The sequence below is a fragment of the Pimephales promelas genome, chromosome 10, assembly GCF_988280905.1.
Source record: "Pimephales promelas chromosome 10, fPimPro1.hap1.1, whole genome shotgun sequence".
In the NCBI taxonomy this organism is placed as follows: Eukaryota; Metazoa; Chordata; class Actinopteri; order Cypriniformes; family Leuciscidae; genus Pimephales; species Pimephales promelas.
Window position 1 is genome coordinate 35,721,336 of NC_142778.1, and position 24,902 is coordinate 35,746,237.

The 24,902-nt window shown below is 36.6% G+C and overlaps 1 protein-coding gene across 1 annotated transcript; it reads right to left on the minus strand.

The window, feature by feature from the left end:
* Positions 1–122: 122 nt before the first annotated feature.
* On the minus strand, positions 123–23,901 carry gmps (guanosine monophosphate synthase). The gene is made up of 16 exons (XM_039683797.2): positions 23,673–23,901; positions 20,973–21,151; positions 19,145–19,259; positions 16,754–16,851; positions 16,550–16,653; positions 16,264–16,457; positions 13,467–13,632; positions 12,084–12,235; positions 11,654–11,827; positions 10,610–10,715; positions 9,861–9,976; positions 8,598–8,723; positions 7,262–7,377; positions 5,945–6,075; positions 4,419–4,591; positions 123–2,562 (listed from the first exon to the last, which is right to left on the minus strand). Exons 1-16 carry the CDS (start codon positions 23,697–23,699, stop codon positions 2,461–2,463), a joined length of 2,079 nt encoding a protein of 692 aa, XP_039539731.2. The 5' UTR covers positions 23,700–23,901; the 3' UTR covers positions 123–2,460.
* Between the last annotated feature and the right edge of the window lie 1,001 nt (positions 23,902–24,902).

A 24,902-nucleotide genomic window follows, 5' to 3' on the forward strand; every position in this document is an offset into this window, starting at 1 on the left:
AATGTGATTTGCACCACATTTTATAGCATTACATATTGTAGATGTATTTAATTAGCTATACCAGCTTATGAATCAAATGCAATTAATATATCAATGAATGAAAGATCTTGTGATGAGAGAAATCTGAACACAGAGTTCTTTATTAAAGCTCAGTTTGCATTATACAAATATCAGTTTCAAACTGCATGCGGTGGCTTGGTCTGAGGCACAATACTAAGGTAAAACAGCATTGTTCATGTTTAGACAAAAAAAAAAAGAAGAAAAAAAAGGAGGCAGGGGGGGGGGGGTCAACATAGAATTGCATAAATTAAACTGAATATCATATGTAATATTGCAGTTTACCCACTTAACTTGTTAGTTGTATTTTTAATAGACAAGTAAAATATACACATGGTAAATGTGACACTGAGAAAAAGACGTTAAGAGCAATTAAGACAAGGGAGTAAGTTCATCTTGCATTGAGTTTTTTTGCTATCGTGACAACAGAAGGTTTTGAAATTAAATCTTTGAAGACAATAAATACAGTTTCACAACAATTCTCTACATCATAAATTAGACAGAGGGGGGTCGGACACCGATCGCCATTCGAGCGCCCCTCTCTCTATACAGACAAGAACACACTTCTGTTAAAGGAGAAGTTCACTTTTCAAAAAACTTTTGCTGATAATTTACTCACCCATGTCATCCAAGACGTCCATGTCTTTCTTTCTTCAGTCGAAAAGAAATTAAGGTTTTTGATGAAAACATTCCAGCATTTTTCTCCATATAATGGACTTCAATGGGAACCAAACGGTTCAAGGTCCAAATGAGAGTTTCAGTGCAGCTTCAAAGGGCTTTAAACGATTTCAGACGGTGAATAAGGGTCTTATCAAGCGAAACGATCACTTATTTAAAAAAAAAAAATAATAAGTTTAAGTTTTATAAGCACAAATGCTCGCCTTGCTCTTTTCTATGTGACTCTCCTGTTCGAACTCGTTCATCAAAATGAACAAATCTTTTTTTCGTGTCATTTGGTTCATTCAACGAACGAAATGAACAAGTTGACTGGAAAAGATTTGTTCATTTTGATGAACGAGTTCAAACAGGAGAGTCACACAGAAAAGAGCAAGGCGAGCATTTGTGCTTATAAAACTTAAACTTTGCTATTTATTTATTAAATGTGCGATCGTTTCGCTTGATAAGACCCTTATTCATCGTCTGGAATCGTTTAAAGTCCTTTGAAGCTGCACTGAAACTGTCTTTTGGACCTTGAACTGTTTGGTCCCCATTGAAGTCCATTATATGGAGAAAAATCCTGGAATGTTTTCATCAAAAACCTTAATTTCTTTACAACTGAAGAAAGAAAGACATGGACATCTTGGATGACATGGGGGTGAGTAAATTATCAGCAAAAGTGAACTACTCCTTTAAAGGAGCGGAATATTAAAAACGAGGCCACACACACACACACACACACACACTTTTGACTTATGGTCCAAGCCCAACTTAGCCCAAAAGGACTAGGTGTACTTCCCTGTCAATCACCTACTCTTCCTCCCTCTGTAAATCTCATTTCCTTTGCCTTCAGAAACACTATTGCTCTACAAAGCACAAAAAATCCCAAGGCCTTTATTGGTGAAAATAAGTACACTGTTGATCTTACGCGTTTATAAGACCAGCCCAGGCAAACTCATTTAAAATATCACACTTAGCACTATTCAAATGTTAATAATCCTTTTTCTTGAAATGAGAGAAGAAAATAATGCAGCATAAAATAAAGTCACATCCCTGAAAAACAAAGTAACCCAAAGAAAAAAAAAGAAAACAGGCACAAATTTCAGGACGCCTCCAGATTCAGGAGTCTCCTTCGCAGAAAAACCTCTGTCTGATCGCATTTGTATTTGTATTTGGCAAATCAACTTCGATTGGTCACGGTTTCAAGAACTACTACTGCTAATCTTCCGTAGAAGAGTTCAGGAGACAAATCCAAACCGAAATCAACACTGGGAAAGTGAAAACAAGCTTTTAAAGGCAGAAAGCGGCGATCCTTGAATGGGTGGATTTGCTTTAAAAAAAACAACAAAACAAAGTAGTTTTGTTCGTGTCGTGCCGCACGTGGACAGTAACGACAGAAAGCATGGAGAAGTGACCTGTCACAATGCATTAAACACAGAGAGCCGATACAAAATGCATCATCATTATTATTCTCAGTGAAGAGGATAACAACAACAACAATTATAATACCAATAATATTACAACCGACCCCAAAAAAAGTGGCCGGACTGAAGTAGCGATGTCAGCTTAGCGCCGATCACAGTACATCCTGCCATCGTCGGGAATGTTCCGGTCTCGTTGGGACGATGACAGGGCGGCGTGCCTAAAGGGGTCGCGGGAGTGGAGACGGGGTGGGAATGTTACAGTACCGGGAGAGGGGGAGGTAGAAGAGGAGTCGACGAGGATACATCACTAGAGTCCACTGCTCTACTCCCATTCGGTGGTTCCCGGTGGCTTGGACGTCAGGTCATACATCACCCTTGAGATGCCAGGGATTTTCTTGATCTCGTTGACCATTTTGAGAACCACCTGTGGGCAGAGGAGCACGAGTTAAGGTCATTGCACACCGAAATTCGCATCTGGAATTTTCGTTAAAAGTATCATCTTAAAAAATGGTTACTGACAAATCAGCACTGTCAACATTAGTATTGCATTCTTGATAATAGACTTATTTGTACCAATTGCTCTTGGCTTTGTCCCTCTCTTGTGTAGCAATCTTTCTCTTTCTCTCTCTCATGTTTTTTTTTGTTTTAGATAATATATGTTTATTTTATTTTATCTTGTTTTGTTGTTTTTTTGTGTGTATGTGTGATGCTCTGTCTCTGTTTTTAGGGTGACTGTGTAACATTCGAAAAATAAAAAAAATGTAAAAATAGCCTCTTGGGCTAATTCTGGCATGTTTACACTTGTTTATTAATGTGCATTGACCCTGTAAATCAATTTAAAAAAAAAAAAAAAAATTCTGCGTTTTTCGCATTTTGAGAGGTTTTTTGACAATTCAGGGCTTGTTCCGCACATCATTGCACATGCGCAGTCCTTTCAGTTTCGGTTTTCAATTCGATCAAGTGTTTCGACCAATTATTTTAGAATGATTCATTCTTTTTAAAATACAGCTATTCAAACAGGGGCGGAGTAGGACCAAAAAAATCTACCGAGAAATTTCGTAGACCGCCGGCACGATTTTAATAGCCGATAGCATTTACAGTTTTACTGATTTAAAAGGAACTTTGTTGTACTAGTATGCTGGAGCAAAGTTCATAAATGGTCGTTCTTTCCCATAGTAATTTCTAAAACTATGTTGGGTGTACTCTGTTCCTCTAGGGGGGTTCGGGGGGAAATTTTGGACATTTTAAAGTTAAATGCATCAATCTCGTGCTCTCTGAGAGATCAAAATTAAGAGCTTCAACACATAAACTGCTCGTTGAACAAAGACAAAATATTAATTTGTACCAGGACAATAAAGAGGGCTCAAACATCTTTTTAGTTATGAGAGTCTCAGTCTGCATTACATTATCAATGGTGTTTTAGGATGCCAAACAATTATTATAATAATGATTTATAATTATTCCTATGACGTACTGTAAAATCCATTTATAGCCTATAAATGTATACTATGTAAATGAAAATGAGTATTTCAAAAGTATATTTTAACCTACATTACACTATGATATAGGAAAATTAAAATACTTTTGTTCTAATGTCTTCACTTGCAAGAAATAAACCCTTGAGCTTTTATTTAGGAGAAAACACCAGATGATGATCGCGAGAGCAAAGTAATCACGCAGCACAAACTGGATGCTATTCTAATATCAGTTATTATAATGGCGCAACACCATATCATGGTTTCAATTTTAGTTCGTTGGCAAAATATAACGCTAGAGATCTTAATGTTAGGTTTTACATTTTACATCTTTACATATGTGTTGGGAAAAGGAAGAAGAGAGAGTTCGGCAAAAGGCGGATTCGAACTCGCGTTCAGCGCATCAAAAGCTGCTTTCAAGCAATTCCCGGCCTACGACCTACACCACTGAGGCTGTTTCAAGACGGGCGTCTTTTTGCTGTAAAGACAGGCACTTAGTGCAAATATATGCTCCGTTAAAGAAAATGTAAAAAAAAAATAAAAAATAAAAAAAAGTTTTCTTCCTTTAGCTTGGGCCATGGCGAACTTCCAATAAATACATTTTATCAGACCGGCCCTCGCGGCCTCGAAACACTACCGGCCCAACGGGAAAACTCCCGACTCTCCCGATTGCCACTCCGCTACTGTATTCAAATTGTTTTTATATCGCAATATTTTTCGCAGAAAAACAAAATGTCGGAATGGACATTTTTCCCAGTATCGTGCAGCCCTTGTTTGTGTGTGTATGGAGGATCTGATCCCTCACCTCTTCGGGGATTTGGTTGTCTGGAGTCGCGGCGATGCCGGTCATGAAGTCGCTGGTGATGAAGGTTCTGATGACGACGGACCGTCTGCAGGACGGCTGCTTCTGAAGCGGGTCACGATCAAAGTGCAGTGGGGTGAGGATGACTGGCATCTGGCTGATTTTACTCGAGTAGCCTGGATATAAAGTATAAACAGTGATGTACATAAACAATCTAGTCTAGCTGACATGCCAAAAGAATAACAATTATCCCATAATTTACTCACGCTCAATCCATCCTCGGTGTATATGACTTGCTTTCAGCCGAACCTAATCCGAGTTATATTAAATGATATCCTGGCCATTCACATGCTTTGTAATGCCATTGAAATGTGTCCAGGTTTTTGAAGCTCATCATGAAAGCAAGTTAATAAATGGCTAATGAAGCGAAGTAATAGGGTTTTGTAAGAAAAAATGTCCATATTTAAAACTTTATAATCTATAGTTGACGAGAGAGTCGAGTTTCGGCAGGAAGATTACTTTTATGATGGATGGATATGCTTTTTGAAGATTTATAAACTTGGATATTAGGATATAATTTAATATAACTTCGGCTGAAATAAGAAAGTCATATACACTAGGATGACTTGAGGGTGAGTAAATTATGGGATTGGTTTAATTTTTGGCTGAAATATTCCTTTAAAAGGTGCAATATGTAACTTTTCTTCTAAAATTAATCCTTTTTTTATTGCCTGTGTGTGAAGGGGTTGTAAGCACACATTACAATGATCCACTTGTCGGGTTTTGCTATTACCTCTGAAGGTCAGTATTCCTATTTCTATGTGGGGTCGGATTTTCTGCGAAATCCATTGGATGTGACGTGCGTGCTAAACTTTGTTATTTTTTTTTATGACCTATCGGTTCGCTTGATAAGACCCTTATTTATCATCTGAAATCGTTTAAAGCCCTTTGAACATTTTGCAGTTTGCACTGAAACTGTCTTTTGGACCTTGAACCGTTTGGTTCCCATTGAAGTCCATTATATGGAGAAAAATCCTGGAATGTTTCCATCAAAAACCTTAATTTCTTTTCGACTAAAGAAAGAAAGACACGGACATCTTGGATGACATGGGGGTGAGTAAATTATCAGCAAAAGTTTTTTTTTTAAGTGAACTACTCCTTTAAGCACGCACACAAGCACTTGTTGCAATCTGAAACATCACCAATAGAGGCCGCTAAAAACTACATATAGACCCTTTAATCCTGATGTCGTGTGTCAGAATCATTATGGAGGCGAGAGACAAAAGTGAGACAGTCCACAACTATCCAAAACAATTTGGCCTGTTCACACCAAAGATGATTTAAATAGTTAAAACTGTATAAAAACAGAGATGTTAGTCTTACAACAGTGTCTTTGACTGATGTTGTCTAACCAAGCAGATTTTCCCCTGAGACGTACGTAACTGTGGTAAGAGTGTTTACACAGCTGTCGCAGTAGTCATAGCTGTGGTGGGAGTGTTTACACATGACAATAATAAAGCAGCTCTTACCAGACTCCCTTAAAATCGAGTGTGCTACAAAATCCGCTTGTCTGAGCGTGCTCAGTACACCAGTGGTCAGGAAGGTGGGCGTGATGTCAGTGGGCGGCTCCTTAACATGTGACCCAAAGACGTAAACAACTCTGCAAAGGAACACAGAATAAGACCTTTATTGACATTGGCATGTCTTTATTGGGATATGCTACGGTTCAGTGTTTGTTTTGTTGTCCTCTCTTTTCTTTTATAGGTTGCCAGATAAGGATCTACACCTGTCTGGAATTTGGGAATCATTATTTAAGATGGCTGGCCTTTGTGGAAGAGAGCTGTAGCTGTTCACATCAGGAGCTGGACCTTTTTTTTCTTTATTGTTTGTTTGTTTATTTACTGTTGAAAGTCTGTTTTCTTTGTCATTTGTCCCCTGGACGTAATTAAATATATTTTTGGACTCTGTTCCCTTTATTTTGTTGCTTCCTGGAGCCGGAACGTAACAGGATAGTTAAAGCCTAAAATTAAATCAGACATTATAGCATAACAGAAATATTTTGTAACATTATAAATGTCTTTTGATCAATTTAACCCTGAAACCGTATTCTGGACAAATGTGGGCAAAATAGTTTTGATTTATTTTTAAAAAATACTTCCCCTGATCTGAGCGGTACAAGACTTGGCTACTTTTCCTAAGTTTGCCTCCAGAACACACACACACAATTTTTTTTGACTCAATTCTACAATGTTAAGTGGGTGAGAAAAAAAAAAAACTGGTCAAAAATGGGCACCCATAGAAATGAATGGGAAAAACTGTTATTTACAGCATTCTAAAATAAGCCAAAATAAGCCACCAGGTGACGACAGCAAAGTCACTTCATCTTTAGGTTTTAGCTCTAAGAACTTATTGGAATGATATTTTAATGTAGTTAAAAAAAATTAAAAATAAAACATAAAAATAAGCATAATTTACATAGAAAATATGATACTTTTTGAAGTAAATAAATTCAAAAATACCCCCAAAATAAAAAAATAAAAACACCATAAATGGATATCGAAGACAGTGATATAACATTTATAATAAATACAAATTAGAATCACACCTGAGTCCTCTGTACCCACATTTGTCCACAATTACAGGATTAAGGGCTATAAAGTGAAAACGGTTTGAGGGTTAATGCATCCTTTCTAAATAAAAGTGAGTCAATGACAAATCACACTTGATGCAATATGTCCAAACAAATCATTTTTTTCAGAGGGGACAATGAATACTCTCATAGTGATTAGTCCCATAGTTCTCTAACATGGTTGGTGGAGCAAAGGGACGTCCGGATGTGTCATTACCTGTTGATGGAGTGGCAGATGCGTGGGATGAGTCTGGCCAGGAACATCAGTGAATCCCAGTGAGGAGCCTCTTTACTGCTCACCCCACAAACATAACTGTACGACCGGGAGTCGCCCTGTGCAGACAGATCAAATGGAGTTCAGCCCACATCTCAAAAAATATCCATTTTAAACATTTGTGCCACAATTGCGACTTTATTTCTCTTAATTGCAACTATATCTCGCAAATTGTGACTCGATTTCTCATAATTGCGGCTTTATATCATAAATAAAAAGTGTTAAAAACTACAAAACATGAAATGGTTCTATTTAGAACCATCCCCGGCTTCATATATGGAACTCCAAAATGGTTCTATATAGAACCATTTTTTTTTTTTTTTTTGGTAAAAGGTTCTATTGGCCAAGTACGGAACCCCAGGGTTCTATACGGAACCCTTTTTTTAAGAGTGTATAGAACCTTTTAGGGGTTCCAAATACGTAGCGCTGATAGAACCTTTTAAGGTTCTATATAGAACCTTTTCTTCTAGGAGTGTACATCCTTGCTGTGGAGAAGAACTATTAACCATTAACAACAACAACATGCATAAATACAGTGGATGGCATTTAAAACTCTTTGGCCCCCTGTGTGTCAGCATGTCCCAGCTCAGAGTCTGGACACCGGGGTAATTTTAGCACAGCCGTGGTTTAGTGAGGAACACCCAGCCAATGTGGTGAGACGCTGACGGCTCTGTCTGGACCAGTGAAGTAAACCAGCCTCCTCTAACACTAGGATTGAAAGCCTGTTTATAATTACAAACATCGTGAGACGTGCACATAGCAGCAGAGGAACGATCACTCTATATGCTGATACGATACAGACTGTACTGCTCTTTGACATTCTCATCAGAACTATAAATAGCATCAAAATTAAAGGAGTAGAGAGAGAATGAGCAACACTGTGTGCGTGTGTGTGTGTGTGTAATGAAAGAGTATGTTTAAAAGCTAACCACAGAAATTTGGTCATTTTGGCGATATGAAGCCAGACGGATCAGAGTTAGAGTTTGTCTGCTTCATTGTTTAGAATGCAATGAGCAATCGAGTCTTTTGTATAGATCAGTGATTTAGACTAAAAAGCAAGGTTAATTTTACATGGAAAGTTACCACCATGTCCTGCCGAATACTGTTATTGGACACTTTTGCATGTGGAATAAATGAATCATGGCTGTGATTAAAAAGATTGAAAACCACTAGGTGTCAGTACCAGTGAAAGACACACTGTTTAATGCAACAAATAAAAAATATTGAGTGAATCATTCTTATGCTCACATCATGAATTCTGTCTGATGACACGGCTTACCTGTACACCGACAGTTTTGATTGGCAGCAGAAAGGCATTTAGTGAATGAAGGCTGGTGATCTGCATGAGTTTCTCTTCCTCCTCATCTGATATGCATGACTTCACTCTTTGAAGAAGGGTGTGAGGCTGGATGGATTAACAACAGAAGGATTGATTTTATAGCATGCTTTATATAATCCAAGCTCTTAATCAGAAAACATACTGTTAAAGGTGCAGTAAGCGATTTCTGAAAATTGTCTTAACCCTCCGGTGCTCTTCGGTCATTTCTGACCGAAAAATATTCTGTTTTGAATTTCTAAAAATCACAGCTTCATCTGAATGTTAAGAAACTTGGTTACTTTTATGGCATTGTGTATGTGAACACACAAAAAAATTGAGGTCATGATCTGAGCATGCTAAGTGGTTACTTAAAAAAATAGTCACACTTGTGGTGACTTTTGGTCAAAAATTACCCCCATAGGAAATGAATAGGGAAATTGACAAAAACACAAAAATTCCCAAATTTTTTTTAATAAAAAATCGTTTTTGAGATTGTTTCAACTATATATTCAAATCCACCAAAAAAAAAAAAAAAAAGTGTTCATAAACAGCTGGGGAATTCACATGCTTCTCCATAGAGAGCTGTACATGCCATCTAGTGGTTACACCATGATTCTACGCTTTTTCTCTATACTGTAATCAGATGGTGCTAATTTTCTTCAGAAAATATGTTTTTTCTGAAGGCCTAGACTCTATATTAAACTAAAATACTGCATTAATAATTAAATATATATATATATACAGTATATATATATTTTTTTTTTTCCATGGCAAAAATAGACCATAAATATTGCATAAATATTAATAAATTCAATCAAACTGTCTCAAAATACTAAATTACAAAGAATAAATATTATAGAACAAAAAAAAATTGCATTGGTTTTACTGGGATGGAGGAAATTTAATTTTTAGGTGTTCGGTCACTTTTGACCGGGATGATAACAAGTGTGACTCCGAAACGAAGAGCACCTGAGGGTTAAACGGGAGAAAAAAAACAAAGTGGATCGGACCAAACAGGCCGAGCGCCACAACACTCTTGTAGCCAATCAGCAATAGGGGGCGTGTCCACTCATGAGGAAAGAATCAGAGGAATATAATTGGAAGAAGTAGTTCCACTTTTCGATTTCAGATATCAAGTGATTCTCAGAAATCGCTTACTGCACCTTTCAGTTGAAAAGATCAATGTAAGGTCAGGCCAATTATTCAGCCAACCAGAACACACACCTTTTTGACACTGGCAGAGAAATCTGTGATGATTTTCAGGACGTTGTTGGTCTCGGCGAAGTCTTTACAGACGTAAGGCTCATCCGCACAGATCACTCTAATGGCCAGACCCGGACCTGCAACACATTACACACACTTTCAGCAAAGCACATTTCAGAAGTCGTTGATCGCTACGTGAAACATTCAAAATGTACATTTGCATTATGAATTTGAGGTCAGTAAGATCTTTGTTTTAGAAAGAAGTCTACAAAAGCCTGCTTTTATTTGAACAAAAACACAGTAAAAACTGTGAATATATTGTAAACTATAATTATTCCAGTGGTCAAAGCTGAATTAATCATCATCATTACTCCAGTCTTCAGTGTCACAAGATCCTTTAGAAATCACTCTAATATGATGATTTGATTATTACCAATATTGTAAATGCTTTTACAGCTTTTTGTCTTTGATAAACAGAAAGTTAAAAATAACAGCATTATTTTAAAATATAATTTTTTGGTTATAAAAGTCTTAGTCACTTTTGATTAAATTATTAAATGAAATGCATCCTTGCTAGACCTGCTATTTCTGCCAATTATGAAGTGACGTAATTGACCCGGGTAGGTCACACGATAATGACAACACGGTGCATGAAGTACGTCCGAAAGGTACACTTGAAATTGACAACTTATTCAATTTGTTTTAACTACTTATTAGTGGAAGTGAAGCACATAATGAAGCAGAAACAGGGATTTTTGGAGGTTTCTTACCAGGGAAGGGGTGTCGGGATACGATGTCTTCAGGGAGTCCCAGCTCTCGACCTAGTGCTCTCACTTCATCCTTATGGAAATCCTTCAGTGGTTCGATTACTTTACCCTGAAGTAAATAAAGCAAATTATAATAATAAAAGCCTCCCTATTATTCTGTCACATCTGAATATACTGAAGCCAAACACTTTCCCTGCTTGAGTTCACCTATATGGACAAGAGAAACTGCATAAATGTAAAAAATAAAAAATTCAGAGCTAAAGAAATTTTACGAATATCCAGTTACCAAGTTTAAGGGGAAAGAATATTTTATTTGAATTATTATTATGCCACTCTAATGCTAAAAAACACTGTAACAAAAGTTAAATTATCATCACCACTCCATATTCTTTATTTTTTCAATCCAAATCATTACTATTGGTCACCCTTTACGCCTGCCAGTGAGTTTTTCAAACGTTTAACCAATGAAAAATGTTAAAAAGCGCTAGTGACTTGTAACTCCATTGGATTCTTAAACTGTAAATCCGCCCGCCTCTATCGTGAATGAAGTGTGACGAGGGTAAATAAAGAACTGGTTGTTTGAATCAATACAGTGTTTTATTTACTCAAGAAACATTATTAATATAAAGGGTGATGATTTATGTATTTGAGGAACGGAGAAGAGTGTGTTAGTCCAGCATTTGTTGTCGACAGCCAACCTGCCTTAAATATTTTTTAACATGAGATTTTGGACAAATGACAGAAAAATATTTTTTTTTAAACCTGTAAGTTGATGAAATTGCTGTGTTCTTATCCATATGTGCGACATTCATGGATCAAAAACCGTTTAACTTCATTTGAGCTAGATTTTTGGTAAAATGCAAATATCTACTCATTTATAAATACACCTTTTTTTAAAAAAATCATTATGAAATGAAACAATGGAGAGTTACAGGACATTACTGAGGGTTTGCCTTGTATTAGGACATGTTGCAGGCAGGACTCAAACCTGCAAACGCCATGTTGGCATCATTGCGCAACACAAATGTGTCTGATGCTGATCTTTACCTCGTCTCTGAGTTTGCGGATGAGCTCTGTGTCGTTGTGGTGAGTTTTGATCATTTCTGCCTTCCCACTAGCGAGGTGAGACGCACTCTCAATAAGATCTGGCCTGAGCGTTCCTTGCGCCAAGAACACGTCCTCTGGCTTCAGATTCATCTCTCCAATCACCTCATTCGCCACCTGTGAGAGACAGCACATTCAGGACTCAATGTTCTGCTCAAATATAGTCTGCTACACATTCAGATCTGCTCTTTAATGCTCTATAATAGGTTTATTCTCCTGGCGAAGTCGTGTTTAATAAGACATTTTAGGCGAATCAATACTGAAGTCGACAGATCACTACACTAATATCATTACAGGACCATCTGATAATAATGACGACATCAATTCAATTACTGTTGGACAGATAGTCATCTACAAAAGCTGAGCTACACACTTTTACAAATGTATCCCCAATGATCTTGCGCTTCTCTTCTGGATTGGTGGTCATGTTGAGCGTTTTGCTGATGCGTTTCCTGGGTGTGCGGTCCTCTTCTGATATCGGCAGGGTCGTTGTGCCGTTGTAAAAGGTGTGTGCTGCGTTTACAACTGTGAAGGAGAGAGTGATGCTATAGTTAGAACACTGATATGTGTGTTTCAGAAAGAGTTAAAAATTAAGGGATGCACCGACGTATCGGGCAACTATTGTTTCACTATTGTTTAAAAACAGCCAATTATCTGTCAATCAAAAGGGGATGGAAAAACATGTCAGACTGTGTAAAGAAAATGTCTCGTGTTGAATTAATAGTGCATTAACAGTTAAAAATAGCGACGTTAAAGGGATAGTTCACTTTGAAATTAATTTTTGGTATGTTTTATCTTACCTCAAGGGCATCCAAGATGTAGGTGTTTTTGTTTCCGCAGTATTTTCAATTTTGATATTTTTAGGTCAAACCGTTGTTGTCTGTCAGTCATATAATGGAGGTCTATGGTCACCACCTCAAAGAGCATGCACAGAGAAGTCCAAATTAAACATGATTTAATGACTCGTGAATGTAAGCACACATTGATGGCCTAAGACACGAAACGAGCGGTTTGTGTGAGAAAACTAACAGTATTTATTTAGTTTTTACCTCTTGTAACCACAGCGATCTGAGGGCACATGCGCTTTCGGTCTGCGAATGCGCCGGAAGTGGTAAAACGATATAAATACTGTTAGTTTTCTCACACAAACCGCTCGTTTCGTGTCTCAGGCCATCAATGTGTGCTTACATTTACGAGTCATTAAATCATGTTTAATTTGGACTTCGCTGTGCATGCTCTTTGAGGTGGTGACCATAGACCTCCATTATAACGGTTTGACCTAAAAATATCAAAATTGAAAATAATGCGGAAACAAAGACACCTACATCTTGGATGCCCTTGAGGTAAGATAAAACATATCAAAAATTCATTTCAAAGTGAACTATCCCTTTAATGCAGGCTCTATTGAACCCTATGAATCACCAGGACGGCCAGTGTTTCTCTCGACATCAAACATTATTTGTTTGTAATCACATCCAATAATTAAAAAGCGCTTTGTACTCTGTTACTTCTGATGAGAAACAAAGTTAACTTTCAAATTTTTTCCATTTATCACAAAATTCAATAAATAAATTGATGCTGCTAAATGTATCGCAGACAGATATTGTTCTGAATAACTGATATCGTGCATCTCTAGAAAAATTAAATTAATATACTTTAATAAAAGTCAATAAATACATTTTAATAATGCATGAATAAAAAAATTTTAATTAATTTATGGCTAACAATTTACCAAAAGGAACCTTCTGAATGTTACCTTTGAGTTTGATGCCGAGTTTAGTCAACGCTTCCTCAACACTCTGACTCTCTCTCTTTCTCATGAAGCCGTTGTCGATGTGAACAGCAATCACTTGCTCCTGGTTTAGGGCTTTATTCAACAGGGCCGTGCACACGGTGGAATCCACACCACCGCTCAATAACACCTGCACACACACACACACACACACACACACATCCTGATTTAGGAATTACTTTGGACTGTAACTGTAAACAAGACATCCAATAGACACAAGTGTTCAAATAGACAGAATACACAGTACATCAGAGATGACTTTGGAGTGGGGCGTGTGCTATAATATTATACCCATTAATAGATTATAAATCCAATATAAATCCTCAGTTCACTCTCTAGAGAGAAGACCCACTTTGCAGAAGCTCAGGGAAAAAAAAAATCACCTTGCTTTCGGAAGGACCAGTAACTAATTGGCATTTTTAATTAGTGGCCCTCACACACACACAACCCATGCACTGCCTGGAGCATCAGCAATTAATAGAGAATTAGACAAATTATGGCACTAATCACATATGTGCCTTCAACCAAACAAAAAGGCCTTTAATAGATGAAGGGAGATCAATATGGCATTGAGCCCACAATAACAGTGATCAGATGTGTGTCTAGACATAACCAGCGAATCTGCATGGGTCACGTTGGTAATGACGTAGGCGTATCCACGTATGTGACGAGGCTTTCAAAATGAATCCAGGAAAAATGGAGGTGCGTCATCCCGCTTTCCAAATCAGCAGAACATCACACTATATACCAGTCTCCTCCATAGCGGAGTGAAATCTTTGACATACCATTTGAATAATGTATGAATACATCCGGGATTCCCGTGTCTGGGTTTGACGTTATCAAAATCCGATTTGAGGAGCCGGACTGAGATCTGTAAAAATCTCAATGTGGTTTGAATCAGATTTGGGGGGAAAATTTTGATTTTTTTGGATATGCAAAATCTTAAAATATATACACTACACTCTTAGAAGAAATAGAACCATAAATGGTTCCATCCCCCGCTTCATATATGGAACTCTAAAATGGTTCTATAGAACCATTTTTTTTGGGTAAAAGGTTCTATTGGTCATGTATGGAACCCCATGGTTCTATATAGAACCCAGAGAAACCCTTTTTTTTAAGAGTGTATAGAGTTCCAAATACGTAGTGCTGATAGAACCTTTTCTTCTAAGAGTGTACCGGTCAAATGTTTTAGATCGGTAAGATTTTGTATGTTTTTAAAAGAAGTCTCTTCTGCGCACCAAGGCTGCAATTATTTGATAAAAAAATACAACAACAAAAAAACAGTAATATTGTGAAATATTATTACAATCTAAAACAGTGGTTTTCTATGTGAATATATTGTGAAGTGTAATTTATTCCTGTGATCAAAGCTGAATTTACAGGATCGTTACTCCAGTCTTCAGTGTCACATTATCCTACAGAAATTATAATATGATGCTCAAGAAACATTTATGATTATTATCCATGTTGAAAACAGTTTTTTACATTTCTATTTCAGGATTCTTTGATGAATAGAAAGTTCAAAAGAACAGAACTGATCTGAAATGGAAAGCTTTTGTAACATTAATCACTACCATTCAAAAGTTTGGGGTCTGTAAGAATTTATTTTTTATTTTTGGGGGATAAAATAATTCCAAAATACTTTTATTCATCAAGGATGAGTTAAATTGATCAAAAGTTACAGTAAAGACATTTATAATGTTAGAAAAGATTATATTTTAAATAAATGTTGTTCTTTTGAACTTTCTATTCATCATAGAATTTTGGGGGAAAAATTCAACATTGAAAATAATCATTGAGCATATGATTGAAGGATCATGTGACACTGAAAACTGATGTGTAATCAGCAACATGTTGAAAATTCGGCTTTCAAAATACATTTTAAAATATATTAAAATAGAAAACAGTCATTTTAAATTGTCATAATATTTCACAATATTACTGTTTGTCTTCTTTTTTTCATCAAATAAAGCAGCCTTGAAGAGAGTGAGCAGAAGAGACTTCATTTAAAATCTTACTGATCTAAAACTTTTGACCGGTAGTGTATATATATATATATATATATGAAGAGTTCAGATGCAAAAGCCTCTAAATGCCATTTGAAATTTTCTTCTTTAATGATGATTTTTATCAAACTTGTATATTTAAGTTCAGTAATTTCACTTAAATGGCAATGATAATTACCTATTAATTGTTATTTAAGTGAAATTACTGAACTTAAATATACAATTTTGATAAAAATCATCATTAAAGAAGAAAATTTCAAATGGCATTTAGAGGCTTTTGCATCTGAACTCTACATATATATATTTTTTTTTTCTGCCAATATAGCCTATTAGGGATGTGCCAGAAAGCCATGCAAAAGGAGTAACACATTGAGCCCCTAAAGGGACATGGTGATGGAGAAAAACAGAGTTAGTTTGTGTTGTAAACATATAGGTTGTACTTTTTAAAAAAATGTCGGACGCTGGTGTTTCGCGTGTGCGTTCGGCCAATCAGCAACACTAACGTCACAGCTAGTTCCTATAGCGCTGGTTTAGACCCTTCTCTGAAGTAGGAGCTCATTTAGTGAGTTCTAGGAACTATTTTAGTATTTTACTATTTTGTAAAATAGTATTTTATTTTATAATAGTATTTTAGCGCCAAAATCCAGGTCCAATGCTTCTAGGAACTATGAAAAGGTTCCTGCAGTGTGAAAGCCAAAGAGAGCAGACTTGATTGTTTTAAATGTCAAGTTGAAGAGATTGACGGCACCCACCAGAACTTTGGATTTGTCCACCTTCTCTTTGATCTCCCTGATGCAGGACAGCTGACGGTTCTGCACGGTGAAGTTACTGCTGCAACCGGCAATCTCAAACAGGAAGTTGCGTAGCATGTCCGTCCCCCTCTCCGTCAGATCCACCTCGGGATGAAACTGAGTGCCGTAAAGCTTCTTCTGCTCATTAGCAATGCCTGAGACAGAGATGGACGCGGGAAATGGGTTAAACCACAAACACTCACAGCAATAACAAAGTATCCTTTTTAGGATATAAAGCGTGTCTAACCTGCAACAATGTTTCCAGACTGTGCAACAATCTTGAATCCTTCTGCTACTTTGTCGACACTGTCTCCGTGTGTCAGCAGAACTGGTTCCTCCTTTTGCAACCCCCTTGAAACGCACAAGAGTTTCAGCACAAGATATTGCACTTTGAGGCGATGTTTACGACAACACAGAAACCTGCTAACGGACATAATGAAGCGACACGCACCTGAAGAGAGAGCAGGAATTATCCAACGCAATGTCGAAGACACCGTCCTCCCTCACACTCTTCCTGTGCACCGTACCTCCGAAAACTTTATTCATCATCTGGCGGACACACACACAAAAAAAACAGTTAGCCATTTGACATACTACTAAGTGTGTTTATTTATAAAAAATTTTTACAATAATTTTATATTTAAAAAACAATCAATATGCAAACGTAGCTTAAGTGAACACACCCATGTTAAAGTTGACTAAAAAGAGGAATAAAAAAATAATCATCTTTTGGGACCAGTTGTTCAAAACATTTAATCTGGATCAAAATGATCCGGATTTGGAAATCCCATTTTTTCCTATCCAGGATCAGGTAATCCGTCTTAATTTTATGCCGGTTTTTCAAAGCAACATTGGACTGGATCACCCTGATCCAGATACACAGTTTTCAAGATTACCAGTGCTCTAAATGGGACAATATCACAGCTATGTAAAGAACAGGTAGAAGAGCCAACATGGGGTCACTGTAAGTGTTTCTTATTTTGAGACAAAACACAAACGGGGACAAGATCATTTTTATTTTATTTTTTACTTTACTATACTGAATGGCTTAATTGTTAGCCTGTCTACTTTATCACTGTTACAACGGTTACACAAGTCAAGTGCAAAATATAAATAAAAGTAAATACACTAAATGATACAAATGTATTATTTGACCAATTTTAAAGTTTTACTACATTTTCTTCCTGAAATCCACCTTGAGGGATCAGGATTATCCTGTTTTTTTTGTTTTTTTTTAATCAAAGTTATCCAAATCCCACTGACTAGTTTTGAACAACACAAACTGAAGGTTTGATCCAGATTAAAACTAGGATTGGATTCCCTGATCTAATCTGATTTCAGATCCCTTCTTTCCCTTTTGAACAACCCATTTTCAAGATTTGATCCAATCCGATAACCAAAATCCGATCAGCTTACTTTTGAACAACTGGCCCTTGGAAATTGATCTTAATGCCTTAATTTAAATTTTTTTTTTGGAAAACTCCAACCCTTAAGGACATTAATTTTCTTTGTGGATGAATAACGTATCGAAAATAAATATATGATCTTCCTTAAAGGCCAGTTATTTCATGGATCCATGATAATATGCATCCTGCTGAAGTTCCCTCGACCTTTGGAAGTAAAAAATCCCCACATCATCACACACCCTTCACCATACCTAGAGATCGGCATGGTTTTATTTCAGTTAGCCTAATAGCTGGTTTGATTTGCATTGAGAGATGATCTTATGGAAAAAACCCATGCAAATCTAATCTCAAACTTTATCAGGATGCATATTATCCTGGATCCATGAAATAACTGGCTAATTCATGAAATAACTAATTTAACACAGGGGTGTCCTGACTTTTGCACCCTGTATTTTAAGGAAGAACGTTTATTTATTTACGATACGTTATTCATTCACAAAGAAAATTGGTGTTAAAGGTTAGAGTTTTCCTCTTTTATTTTTTGGATCAAATCTTGAAAATGGGTTGTTCAAAAGGGAAAGAAGGGATTTGATATCAGATCAGATCAAGGAATCCAATCCTAGTTTCAATCTGGATCAAACCTTCAGTTTGTGTTGTTCAAAACTAGTCAGTGGGATTTGGATAACTTTGATCCAAAAAAAACAGGATTATCCTGATCCCTCAAGGTGGATTTCAGGAAGAAAATGTAGTAAAACTTTAAAATTGGTCAAATAATACATTTGTATCATTTAGTGTATTTACTTTTATTTATATTTTGCACTTGACTTGTGTAACCGTTGTAACAGTGATAAAGTAGACAGGCTAACAATTAAGCCATTCAGTATAGTAAAGTAAAAATAAAATAAAAATTATCTTGTCGCCATTTGTGTTTTGTCTCAAAATAAGAAACACTTACAGGGTGATCCAGTCCAATGTTGCTTTGAAAAACCAGCATAAAATTAAGACGGATTACCTGATCCTGGATAGGAAAAAATGGGATTTCCAAATCCAGATCATTTTGATCCAGATTAAATGTTTTGAACAACTGGCCCGCAAAGATGATTTTTTTATTCCTTTTATTCCTCTATTTAGTCAACTTTAGCATGGGTGTGTTCACCTGCATATATCAAAAATATATACATATTTTATTGCGATATAAAATCACAAGATTACTGTTCTTACTGTATTTGTGATCAAAAAAATGCAGCTTTAGTGAGCAAAGAGACTTGAAAAGCATTAAAAATGTTACCGACTAGTGCATTTAATTCATTTGATTATAATAATTTCATAAAGTTATTCATAATAAAATAATTTGAAACTAAAATTATTAATTCTTAATAATAATAATCATTTGTATTTATAATTATTAATAATAATAATGATCATAAGTTTCTCACCTGCATTCCATAGCAGATTCCGAGAACTGGTTTCCCGATGGTGAATATGGCCGGATCAAACCAGGGCGCATCTTCGGCATAGACAGAGTTCGGCCCTCCGGATATAATAATGGCCCTAACATTGCAGACAATAATTTGATATTCTCATTATAAAACTATTTATATTAACCAAAATATAATTACAAAAATATCAAGTGGCTGAGAAAGATGGAAAGAGCCTGTGTCGGTCGAATCATCGAGACAGGGAGCGTTCTAATGCAAAGGCCAGATCATGTGATCCACTTATCTCTCCAACGTGTGGCTTTCTCAGTCTTTCCATCAGTCTCAATGTTCACCGCTTCAGGAAAACATCAGCTTTGTTTCCTTTTACGTTCCCACAGGTGGAATGCACGAAACTCAATGATCTCACGCTGTGTTCTCTCAAGGACAAACTAAATGATTGCCAACTGGTGTTTTACAAATTTCTAGAATAGGTTTTTAAATAGCGGCAGATGATTTATATCATAACTGTACAATGACAAAAAGTGTGTGGCGAGCAGGACAATGTGTTTGCGGTAGAGCCCGACCGATAAAGGATTTTGAAGGCCGATACCGATACAAATATTTGTTGGTTTTTAAAAAAAATAAAAATAAAAAAAATACAAAAATATTGAAAAAAAAAATAAAAATTATTAGTGGAATGTGCTTTTTTTAATTTAAGTTGTCTCACAAATAAATCAAGCAGAATTTACTTGTTTGTGTCTTTTTTCAGGCAGTAAATGTTATAATAATGAATACATAATGCACTTTTTGTTATCAAACATGCTTTTATTTTGTATTTTTTTGCACAAATAAAACAAATCTATATAAAATGTAAGACAGCAGTTTTAAGATATGAAAAAAGGCAAATAAAATGCTACAAAAACAAATATTTGTTGGTTTTAAAATCCGATATATCGGCCGATATTATTATTCTTTTTTTATTTAGAAAAAACGCGCAACAAAATATTAACAGATTTCCCTAACATTAGTTATTTGTAGTTATTTATGAGTTTTAACTAAAATAATATGATAATGCATTTTAAAAAGAAACTAGTTTCTATGGTCACAACAGAACATCAAAATATATTAAAGTTCTGATAAATAAAATAATTAGTCCCTGCATTGCCTTATATGCTGCTACCTTATAATTACAATGTCAGCTTGCTTATCCCTTTACCTGCACTTTTTAAATTCTTTCCATCAAACCATTTTCAATCATCAGTTGCTGCCTGCCTTCTAAAACCTACTATTTAGCGATTCTAATCTAAATCCATTACAGAACGACAGTCTGCAACACACACTTGGCCTCGTTGGATTTCACACACGTGTAAAAGAAAAGCTAACTTTTATGCACAAAATACGTTTGATACCTTTTCTCTACGTCTAAATGTTCAGGATGTGTGGTGCGTTATACACGAGTGTTGACAACAGGGACGGTGTAGAGTGCCCTCTGGTGGACAAACTATACAACTCATGACATGGTTGAAGTTTGATTCGTCCATTTTTATTTTAGAAATATTCATTTAATCGGCCATTATAACTGCCGATACCGATATTTAAGAAAATGCCTAATATCGGCCGATAATATCGGTCTGGCTCTAGTTTGCAGTCTTTCAAAAAGAAAGGGAGTTTTGATCCACGAAATGAAGGTTAACAATTCTGCATTTAAAGGGAAGAAAGCCTTTGGTTCACAGTGTTAGTTCAGATCCTAAAGCCTGTCGGTTACCATATCAAACATTTCAACTTTGCAATTCAATTAGGCTTCCATGGCACTTCCACTGAGAAGCATTGGCACAGATGGGCTCACCTGAAACCCTGCTCTCTGATGGCGAAGGCTGGCGTCTCCAGAGGCAGAATCTCAGACTGGACGAACAGCTCTCGCACCCGCCTGTCAATCACTTTCCCATACTGCGCTCCCGCATCTAGGATCACCACGGCACCCTCGTAGGAACATAAACCGTCTTTGGGCTCTCCCACGATATCCAGCTGCGGACACACAATGAAGAACACGTGTTGCATAACTCCCCACGTTAGGCAAGTAAACGCTACTAATTACATTTGTGATGCATTTAAAGGCACATGTTTGCATGTGACAGATGTGCAGCTTCTGATAAATGTGGTCACATGACATCCCAGGAAGGTCATGTTGCATGTAATGCATCTATAACCGTTACAGCCTGACCCTGCACTTTGGTGCCTGTGTCCGAAAACTCAGGCAGCTGACTTGTTGGCAATGACACGAAACTGATTTCTGAGGCAGCGTAACCTTTTATTGATCTACAGCAAAATAGAGCAAGCTTTAGTGATAAGTAAGCTATTATATAATTAATATAATAGTAATTGCTTACTACAATTGACATCAAAGTGGAAAACGTTGGTCAAAAACATACATTTTTTAGCTCAACTGTCAGAGAATGGAAAGCACAGGATTGTGGGATATCAAAAGCCAGCGAAGGATGCATCTATGCTGCCTTCAAAAATCAATATCATGAAGATGCCTCAAAGGCAGCATTTATAAGTTTTCGCAAACAGCCCGTGTGTGAATTAAAGGGGTCCTATTATGCTTTTTCCCTTTTTCAACTTTAGTTTGTGTATAATGATGCGGTTTGTGCATAAAAAACGATCTACAAGGTTACAAAGCTTAAAGTTCACTCCAAAGGGAGATATTTTATTTAACATAATCCACTTTTCAAGAACTACAATGAACGGCTCGTTTGGACTACAACACGTTATATTTTAAGGTCCCGGACCTTATGAAGTCATAATGTTCCTCATTTAAATAATCGCCACCTCTTTAAAGTTGTCGAGGCCTGGTTGAGCTGCGCTAAAGAGGATGAAGAGTGCTATCTCTGTTTTTTCCACCCCGGAAAAAGTTTTTCCGTGCCAAAGTCTGTGCTTGAAATCCGATCAGAACGAGCCTCTTGTTCGTTAACATGGTCAGGGTCTGAAATTGACGCCATTGTTAATACTTACATCCGAGTAGAGCTCGCGATTATATAAAATATAATAATGAAAATTAAATGTTAAAATAAATGAATGTATACACACACATACCTATATATATATATATATATATATATATATATATATTAGGGCTGTGCAAAAGTTAATTGCGATTAATCGCATCCAAAATAAAAGTCTGTGTTTACATATATATTTGTGTGTGCTGTATATAATTATTTTGTATATATAAATACACACACATGCATGTATATGTTTAAGAAAATGTGTTATTCCTATATAAAATATTTATATTTATATAATATAGATTATGTATTTATATATATACAGAATTTAAGAGCAAATAATTCTTAAATATATGCATGCATGCATAGGTATTTATATATACAAAATAATTATATACAGCACACACAAATATATTATGTAAAACAGACTTTTATTTTGGATGCGATTAATCGCAATTAACTTTTGCACAGCCCTAATATATATATATATATATATACACACATACATGTATATATATATATATATTCAATTCAATCAGTAATAAAATTGACAGCCTTCTATTTAGATATCATACTGGCCATTTTTGGCATTATCCACACTACTTAAGTGCTTATGGTTGGTATTATTTCTACATCATTATTTTTTGTATTTGTATAGTCTCAAGTACGATCAATTCAAACTCAGAACCCTGAGGTAAAAATAGATTAGCCATCATTTCATAAAGACAGTGTATACTATACGCACTATGAACCCATGTAACTCTTACTATAGTTTATAAGTACGAAACCCTCCCACGTGGTTTGCGAGCGCAAGAAAACAACACTTTATAACTGCCTCAAAAGAGTACAAAATGCCGGAAAAAAGGGGTCATTTTAATTTAATCACACGAAATAGTGCAGACATTAACTAACAGTCATGTAATAAGCAATAATAAAACAAATAGAAAGAAAGGACCCATTCCCCAGCCCAGTATGGAAATGCACTGGCCTGTTCACCGTATAGAGCTCATACTACTAGCATGTTAACGCAGAACAACTCAACTTTTCACAGTGATAAATGCGATGAACGCTTTGCAGCTGCATGAAACTCATAAGCGTTTCACAGATGACTGTTGATTTCATTCACAGCTCCGAAACCTCATTAACAGTGGAAGCTCAGCATGTCACACTGATTGAGGCTAGCTAACTAACTAGCATTAGCTTGTGCGCTCGAGCCCCGGCTAACCGAATGCACGAGCTCAGCTGAGCCGCGCGCTGCGAGCTTCGCCCGGGGCATGAGATGTTCTCACTAATATCACATCCAGCACCGCGACATCAGCCGGTAGAGTGCTGTAGGCAAAGACCGAGCATATGAATCATCCATAAGGGCAAATACGCATTAATAAATGTGAAAAAATCAGCCGGGTGGCCGCACGCTCTAAGTTTCCCAGCGCAGACAGGCCGCGTGTGAACGGGAAAAACCGGTAGCGAGAACCGGTGATACGCACACTGACGGGCAGAAGAGTTTGGGTTCTGTGCCATGCTTAGGCCGGTTTACTGACCTTGGTATTCCCGTTACACTGTGCCATGAGTGCGTGATGTGGAGCGGACACTCCTGTCTATCCGTGTTTCTGTTGTTGTGAGCGTGTTCAGAAGGTCTCTCTCTCTCTCTTCCGTGTGATCGGTTGTTGACGGTGTCTCTCTATCTCTCCTGCTGGTCGCTTTACTACTACAGCTCCGTTACCGATCGTATCCTCAACCTACTCGGTCTCGTCGTGTGGGATTCCTGATAGGGAGGAGTTTGACGGAAAAGTTTCTGGTGGCTCGAGTCGTTTAAGCCTACTTTTAAAGATAGAAGTTGGGTGAATACTGGTAAAGTGGGACACTTTCTGATAATTTATATTCTGCATACTTTTTTATTATGATCTAAATGTATTAGCTCTACTATAGTATACACAATAGAAAAGAAAGAAACATTAAACACAGGATGGCTGAGTCTTCCTTAAACACACAATGACCCCAAACCACATTTATCAAGGCTCTATACTGTCAAACTGGGACACTTAAAACACATTCAGATGTTATTTAAGTGTAGGCCTTATAAATGAAATACACAATAACAATATAAACAACAATAATAGCCTATAAACATCACTTTTTTTAAGAAGGGGTGCATGTACAGCAGATTCAACCCACCCCCTTCCTCGCCTGCCCACAACATTTTATATTGGGTTTAATTTAATTTAATTCATTTTTTTTATTTTAAAAACCAGTCCAGATTATCATCTGATTTTCATTTTCCAGTGACCTTTTGGTGGTCAGACTTGGCTATACACCCCAATGTGTATGAGCCATTGGGTACATCCCAGTCCCCCTGAAGCTAGCTTGGGCAGTCTGCACTGTGCCTGCACAAGCAAGCTCAGTATAAGTAGTTTAAGTCAGTCTTTGTTGAATTATCTAGCTAACTAACTAAATTTAAGAGGGACATATAAAATGGGAACTCAATTCCTCCATTAGAATGACTTGAATGGCTGTCCCAGTTTGCCAGTAATACCCTGTCCCAGTTTAACAATATGCTATTAACAAACTGGGACAGAGTCAAAATCGCATTAAAAAAAACCCAAGAAGATTACAAAATATATACGGTAACAATTACAAATTATTCATGAGTTTTTTTCATTTTTATAACCTTAGCATTATTTACTTCAGAATACTACGTCATTTTACTTACCACCATCATGGTTCACTGCAAGGTTGTTAAATATGATGTGCCACACACTGGAAGTGTTGTT